We start from the raw sequence: 7,859 nt of genomic DNA on the forward strand, positions 1-7,859 counted from the left end.
TACTGTAATACTGCATACTACATCACTCATAATACTGCAGTACTTTTACTGTAATACTGCATACTACATCACTATAATACTGCAGTACTTTTACTGTAATACTGCATACTACATCACTATAATACTGCAGTACTTTTACTGTAATACTGCATACTACATCACTATAATACTGCAGTACTTTTACTGTAATACTGCATACTACATCACTATAATACTGCAGTACTTTTACTGTAATATTTCATAAAACAGACTCAGAGATGATTTAAAGAGGTAGAGATGAACTTAGTTTTTAATAAATGTCTGAAAAGTGGAAACAGATCAACATATATATATATAAAAAAAAGAATCTGTAATCTCATAAAAACAAACGAACACAATCACTCCTTTAAAGTTAAATCAAGTCAGTCTCATTCTTCCAGAGTGTTTTCACGTCACATCAAGTTAAAATTCAAACATCTTTTCAGTGCTTTTCAGAAGAGAATGAAAAATAAAACCAATTCTCTCTTTTGGGGAATGAACCTGAAAACCTCTCAGCAACAGACGATGACAGAAGGTTTTCAGGTCTGTTTATAACATACTGCATTTCAGACTTTTATGACAGAAGAGATAAATACAGAAAATACAGGCGGGAGAAAAACACTTGAGTGAGTTTGTGAAGGGTGATATAGGCTAGTGTTAAGTTAGAGGAAAACCTGTCCAGTCCTGAGCGGTCAGAGTGGTTAAAAAAAAACAGAACAAACATATCACATAACACATTTACTTTTATCTGAGAATTTCAAAATAAAAGAGCTCATTGATGCTCGATACTGCATTCAGTCTCTTTAGGTGAGTTTATACTTCTAGAAGATAAAACATCACCATTAAACTGCATTGGAAGAGAGAAAAATGGCAGGTAGGAGGGAGGGCGAAAGGAAAAGAGGAAGGAAGGAAAGAAGGACAGAGGAAAGAAGGAAGGGAGGAAGGTAGGGAGGAGGAATGAAAGAGAGAAGGAGGGAGGGAAGGAAGGGAGGAAAGGAAAGGAAAGGAAGGAAGGAATGATGGAGGAAATAAGGAAGGTGGGAGGGAGGGAGAAAGGAAAAGAGGAAGGGAGGAAGGAATGGAGGGAGGAAGGAAGGAAAGGAGGGAGGGAAGGAAGGGAGTAAAGGAAAGAAAGGAAGGAATGATGGAGGAAATAAGGAAGGTAGGAGGGAGGGAGAAAGGAAAAGAGGAAGGGAGGAAGGAAGGAAAGAAGGACAGAGGAAAGAAGGAAGGGAGGAATGAAAGAGAGAAGGAGGGAGGAAAGGGAGGAAGGAAGGAAAGAAGGACAGAGGATAGAAGGAAGGAAGGAAGGTAGGGAGGAGGAATGAAAGAGAGAAGGAGGGAGGAAAGGAGGGAATGATGGAGGAAATGAGGAAGGTAGGAAGGAGGGAGAAAGGAAGGAAGAAAGGAAAGAAGGACAGAGGAAAGAAGGAAGGGAGGAAGGTAGGGAGTAGGAATGAAAGAGAGAAGGAGGGAGGGAGGAAAGGAAGGAAGGAATGGTGGAGGAAATAAGAAAGGTAGGAGGGAGGAAGGAAGGAAGGAAGGAAAGAAGGACAGAGGAAAGAAGGAAGGGAGGAGGAATGGAAGAGAGAAGGAGGGAGGGAGGGAGGAAAGGAAGGAAGGAATGGTGGAGGAAATAAGGAAGGTAGGAGGGAGAAAGGAAGGAAGGAAGGAAGGAAGGAAGGAAGGAAGGAAGGAAGGAAGGAATGATGGAGGAAATAAGGAAGGAAGGAGGAAGAAGGAAGGAAAGGAGGGAGAAAGGAAGGGAGGAAAGGAAAGGAAGGAAGGAAGGAATGATGGAGGAAATTAGGAAGGTAGGAGGGAGGGAGACAGGAAAAGAGGAAGGGAGAAGGAGCGAGGGAGGAAAGGAAAGGAAGGAAGGAAGGAAGGAAGGAAGGAAGGAAGGAAGGAAGGAAGGAAGGAACAGCCAATGAAGGGTTAAAGAAGAAATGATTGTGTGTTTTTATTAGTATTCTTCATTTGGTCCCACTTTACGATACTTCTCCTCTTTATAAAAGGATTTATAAATGAGTTATAAATGAGTTATTAATTTAATTTTAACAGTTATAATCTAATTTCCTCCATTCATCAATACAGAGTCACTATTTGGCAAGATGACAGTCGGCTATACTACTTCATTTTTACCCATTTACATTAAATAGATTCATCAGATTTGGCTATTTTGTCACTTTAATGGAGATTTAAAGTACATTTCACACCATGGCTCCCCTTTAAGAGTTATAAATGTTAATAATTGATTAATAAATATTGATGTCTTCTACACACTTTACAATAAAGCTCCCTTCTTTTAGTTATTAACTTATAAATAAATGCTCATAATTGCTCAGAAACGTGAAGACAAAGATAAGAATAATAATAAAGATAAATATGAGATCATTATTTGGCAAGCAGCTCTCCAATGAGTTATAATAGTAGCTTATTAACCCTCCTGTAGTGTTCGAGTCAAGGAAGGAAGGGAGGAAGAAGGAAGAAAAGGAGAGAGGGAAGGAAGGGAGTAAAGGAAAGAAGGAAGGAAGGGAGTAAAGGAAAGAAGGCAGGGAGGAAGGAAGGAAGGAAGGAAGGAAGGAAGGAAGGAGAGAGAGAGGAAGGAATGACAGAAGGAAGAAAGGGGGATGGAGGAAGGATGGAAGGAAGGGAGGAAAGGAAGGACAGAGGAAAGAAGTAATTAAGGAAAGAAGGTAGGAGGGAGGGAGGAAGGAAGGAAAGAAGGACAGAGGAAAGAAGGAAGGGATGAAGGAAGGACGGAGGAAAGAAGTAAGGAAGGAAGAAGGGAAGAGAGAAGAAGGAAAGAAGAAGGGAGAGAGGAAGGACAGATGGAAGAAGTAAGTAAGGAAAGAAGGTAGGAGGGAGGGAGGAAGGAAGGAAAGAAGGACAGAGGAAAGAAGGAAGGGATGAAGGAAGGGATGAAGGAAGGGATGAAGGAAGGACGGAGGAAAGAAGTAAGTAAGGAAAGAAGGGAGGAAGGAAGGAAAGAAGGACAGAGGAAAGAAGGAAGGGATGAAGGAAGGACGGAGGAAAGAAGTAAGTAAGGAAAGAAGGTAGAAGGACAGAGGAAAGAAGGAAGGGATGAAGGGAGGGAGGAAGGAAAGAAGGTAGGAAGGAGGGAGGAAGGAAGGAAAGAAGGACAGAGGAAAGAAGGAAGGGATGAAGGAAGGACGGAGGAAAGAAGTAAGGAAGAAAGGAAGGAAGGAAGGAACAGTCAATTAGAAATCATTCATAAAGTTTTATTATAAAGGGAGAGTTATTGTAAAGTGGTGCCTTTTATTTTAAAGCATGATTTCTTTACTAAATGCAGATTCTGACATTTTAAAATCAACAGGAAGTGATTTTATATTTATATATTTATATATTTAAATATATATTTTAATAATATGTAATTTCATTGTGACGTTCAGCTTCATAATGACACATTCTTCAGAGGAGTGATTCTCAACGACTTATAATAAACCCAACATGATGATTGGAGAACGGCTCTAAGAAGAAGATCCAGCATCTTAACGAGCAAATTAAAAAAAATAAAAAATAAAAATAAAACATTTAAATTCAAAAAAGAAAAAAAAATTTAAATGATTAAAAGTAGAAGAGGAAGAAAAAAACCCGTCTCCACACATCCAGCAGCCTCCGAGTCCGTCTGACTGGGTTTGGAGAAGTTTTACTGGTTCCTCCTCCACAGAAAGAGTCTTCATGTGAGGAGGTGGTTTGATTGACAGGTCAGACGTTAAGCTCCGCCCCCCTCCCTTGTCAGACGTTAAACTCCGCCCCCCCCCTGCGGACCCGGCGGGGGAGCAGCGTGGACAGGCGGAGGCCAGCGAACGGGTTGATCCACAGCAGAGACGGCTGACCTCCGAACACCGACCGCAGGCCGGCCCAGCGAGTCTGACGCTCCCACGTTGGCTTCTCGTTCTTCAGACGCTCGATCTCCTGAGGGGGATGACATCATCGTCGTCATCAGCGTCATCATCAATAACGTTATCATCATTATCATCATCACCAGCATCATCATTATCACCATCATCACCAATATCAACATCATCATAATCATCATCATCACCAGCATCAACATCATCATAATCATCATCATCACCATAATCATCATCATCACCACCACCACCAGCATCATCATCATCATCATCACCAGCATCAACATCATCATCATCATCAATTTCATCATCATCATCACCATTATGTTCATCATCACCATCGTCATCATTACCATCATCATCATCATCATCACCATCACCACCATCATCATCATCAATATCAGTACCATCATCATCATCATCATCATCACCACCATCACCATCACCACCATCATCATCATCAATATCAGTACCATCATCATCATCATCATCATCACCACCACCGTCATCATCACCATCACCACCATCATCATCATCAATATCAGTACCATCATCATCATCATCATCATCACCATCATCATCATCACCACCATCATCATCATCACTATTATCATCATCATCATCACCATCACCATAATCATCATCACCATCATCATAATCAATATCATCACCATCATCAATATCATCATCACCATTATCATCATCATCATCACCATCATCACCATCATCATCATCAACATCATCATCACCATCATCACCATCATCACCACCATCACCATCATCACCATAATCATCACCATCATCATCATCATCACCATAATCAATATCATCACCAGCATCATCATCATCATCACCATTATCATCATCATCATCACCATCATCACCATCATCATCATCAACATCATCATCACCATCATCATCATCACCATCATCATCACCATCATCACCACCATCACCATCATCACCATAATCATCACCATCATCATCATCATCACCATAATCAATATCATCACCAGCATCATCATCATCATCACCATTATCATCATCATCATCACCATCATCACCATCATCATCATCAACATCATCATCACCACCATCATTATCATCATCATCATCACCATCACCATCACCAGCATCATCATCACTATTATCATCATCATCATCACCATCATCATCACTATTATCATCATCATCATCACCATCATCATAATCAATATCATCATCATCATCATCATAATCATCACCATCATCATCATCATCATCACCATCATCACCATAATCAATATCATCACCAGCATCATCATCATCATCACCATTATCATCATCATCATCTTCATCACCATCATCACCATCATCATCATCAACATCATCATCACCATCATCATCATCAACATCATCATCACCATCATCATCATCAACATCATCATCACCATCATCATCATCATCACCACTAGCATCATCTTAATCATGATTACAATCACCATCATCATCATCTTCATCATCATCACCATCATCATCATCACCATCATCAATATCATCATCAATATCATCACCATCATCATCATCAATATCATCACCATCATCATCATCATCATCATCACCACCACTATCACCATCACCATCATCATCATCTTAATCATCATCACCATCATCATCATCATCATCATCATCATCATCATCATCACCAGCATCATTCTCACCATCATCATCATCATTCTCATCATCATCATCACCATCATCATCACCAGCCTCATCATCAATATCACCACCAGCAGCATCATCATCATCATCATCATCATCATCATCATCATCATCACCATAATCAATATCATCATCATCATCATCATCATCATAATCATGATCACCATCACCACCACTATCACCATCATCATCATCTTAATCATCATCACCATCATCATCACCACCATCATCATCATCACCAACATCATCATCATCATCACCAACATCACCATCATCATCACCACCATCATCATCATCACCAACATCATCATCATCATCATAATCATCACCATCATCATCACCACCATCATCATCATAATCATCATCACCAGCATCATCATCATCATCACCATCACCATCATCATCAGCATCATCATCATCATCATCTTCATCATCTTCTTCATCACCATCATCATCATGTGTTCTCACCGTCTCGTCGTTGCAGATGGAGTGGAGCTGCGTGCTGAACATTACAGCTGTGAAGGTGAAGAAGAGGAGGCCTTCCATGCAGAGGAAGATCATCAGCATCATCGTCACCGGAGGAGAGAAATCGCTGCACTCTGGAGACGGGAAGACATAAAGAGAGACGCTGTCAGAGTCCTGAGAGACTCCACAGACTCTTTATCACCAACATGAGATCATTAATCAATAAAGAAATAAACAAGATTATAAATGTGAGCAGCTTTAGGTAAGTGATATTCTTTAATACTTTGGACGTATCATCCAGGCGGGGAGTTCTGGTCCTCTGAAATGAGGCCAACCAGGAAGTAACTTAGAGCTGCATTCTATCAAAAGGCCACCAGGGGGCGACCGTCTCTATACAAGTCAATGGAGAATTCACCAACTTCTCACTTGATTTCTAACCTCAGTAAACGTTTTCAAAATGTGCTTATGGTCTCAATCGCTAGTTTAAAGCCTTCTTCAATGCAGTATGATGTTCATTTGGGACATTTTGGCCTCCCTGATTTTATATGTGATGATAAAGCAGGGTATGCATTAGGGGCGGGGCTACGTCCTGATTGACAGGTTGATTGACCAATGTCCTCGAGATCCAGCCCTCGCAACCATAGCAACTTCCCCAGCTCCGCCCATGGCCCCGCCTCATGCCCATATAAGTAGAATCCGTGTTTTTATTTTTCCCAGCATGCACCTGAAATTTCCAAGATGGCGCTGTCTAGATTAGAAACTATTGGCTTCCGAGCAGCAGTCCACAAACCAATGGGTGACGTCACGGATGTTACGTCCATTTCTTCTATACAGACTATGGTGTACCTACTAAGTACTGAGGTTTGACACGCAGCTACAGATTAGATAAAGACATCTTTTGAGTGTTTTTGGGACTCACCTCTCCACTGGACTCTGATGCAGGTGACGAACTGATAGCCACAGAGAGCCAGAGCGTGACTGGAGATCATAGCGATGTACATCTGAGAGAGACACAAAGAAGAAGAAAACATTTTCACTCTGTCTGAGGAGTCGAACACGACTACGTCTTTCATCTGTTTCAGCCTGTTGTGATGTTGAGTGACATTTAAAAAGGTCCCATATTATAGAAAAAAAAGATTTCTATGTATTTTTTGCTCCATAAATATAAAAACTATTAAAAAAACAGACAGCAGAGGAGAGACAGACAGCCGAGCAGAGGAGAGACAGACAGCAGAGGAGAGGAGAGACAGACAGCAGAGGAGAGGAGAGACAGACAGCAGAGGAGAGACAGACAGACAGCAGAGGAGAGACAGACAGCAGTGGAGAGACAGACAGCAGTGGAGAGGAGAGACAGATAGCAGAGCAGAGGAGAGACAGGCAGCGGAGCAGAGGAGAGACAGATAGCGGAGCAGAGGAGAGACAGGCAGCGGAGAAGAGGAGAGACAGATAGCGGAGCAGAGGAGAGACAGGCAGCAGAGGAGAGGAGAGACAGACAGCAGAGCAGAGGAGAGACAGACAGCAGTGGAGAGGAGAGACAGACAGCGGAGCAGAGGAGAGACAGGCAGACAGACAGCAGAGGAGAGGAGAGACAGAGAGCAGAGGAGAGACAGACAGACAGCAGAGGAGAGGAGAGACAGAGAGCAGAGGAGAGACAGACAGACAGCAGAGGAGAGACAGACAGACAGCAGAGGAGAGGAGAGACAGACAGCAGAGGAGAGACAGACAGACAGCAGAGGAGAGGAGAGACAGACAGCAGAGGAGAGACAGGCAGACAGACAGCAGAGGAGAGACAGA

At 42.0% G+C, this 7,859-nt stretch overlaps 1 protein-coding gene across 1 annotated transcript in view; it reads right to left on the bottom strand.

Annotated features, from left to right (window-relative positions):
* Positions 1–3,780: 3,780 nt before the first annotated feature.
* Positions 3,781–7,859, bottom strand: part of LOC128359169 (palmitoyltransferase ZDHHC7-like) — a 15,089-nt gene continuing 11,010 nt past the window's right edge. The window contains exons 6-8 of the mRNA XM_053319606.1: positions 6,985–7,066; positions 6,069–6,199; positions 3,781–3,960 (exon numbers count right to left, since the gene is read on the bottom strand). Coding sequence (XP_053175581.1) covers positions 3,781–3,960; positions 6,069–6,199; positions 6,985–7,066 — 393 coding nt within the window. The remainder of the gene's footprint in view (positions 3,961–6,068; positions 6,200–6,984; positions 7,067–7,859) is intronic.

Source organism: Scomber japonicus, chromosome 5, assembly GCF_027409825.1.
Source record: "Scomber japonicus isolate fScoJap1 chromosome 5, fScoJap1.pri, whole genome shotgun sequence".
NCBI lineage: Eukaryota > Metazoa > Chordata > Actinopteri > Scombriformes > Scombridae > Scomber > Scomber japonicus.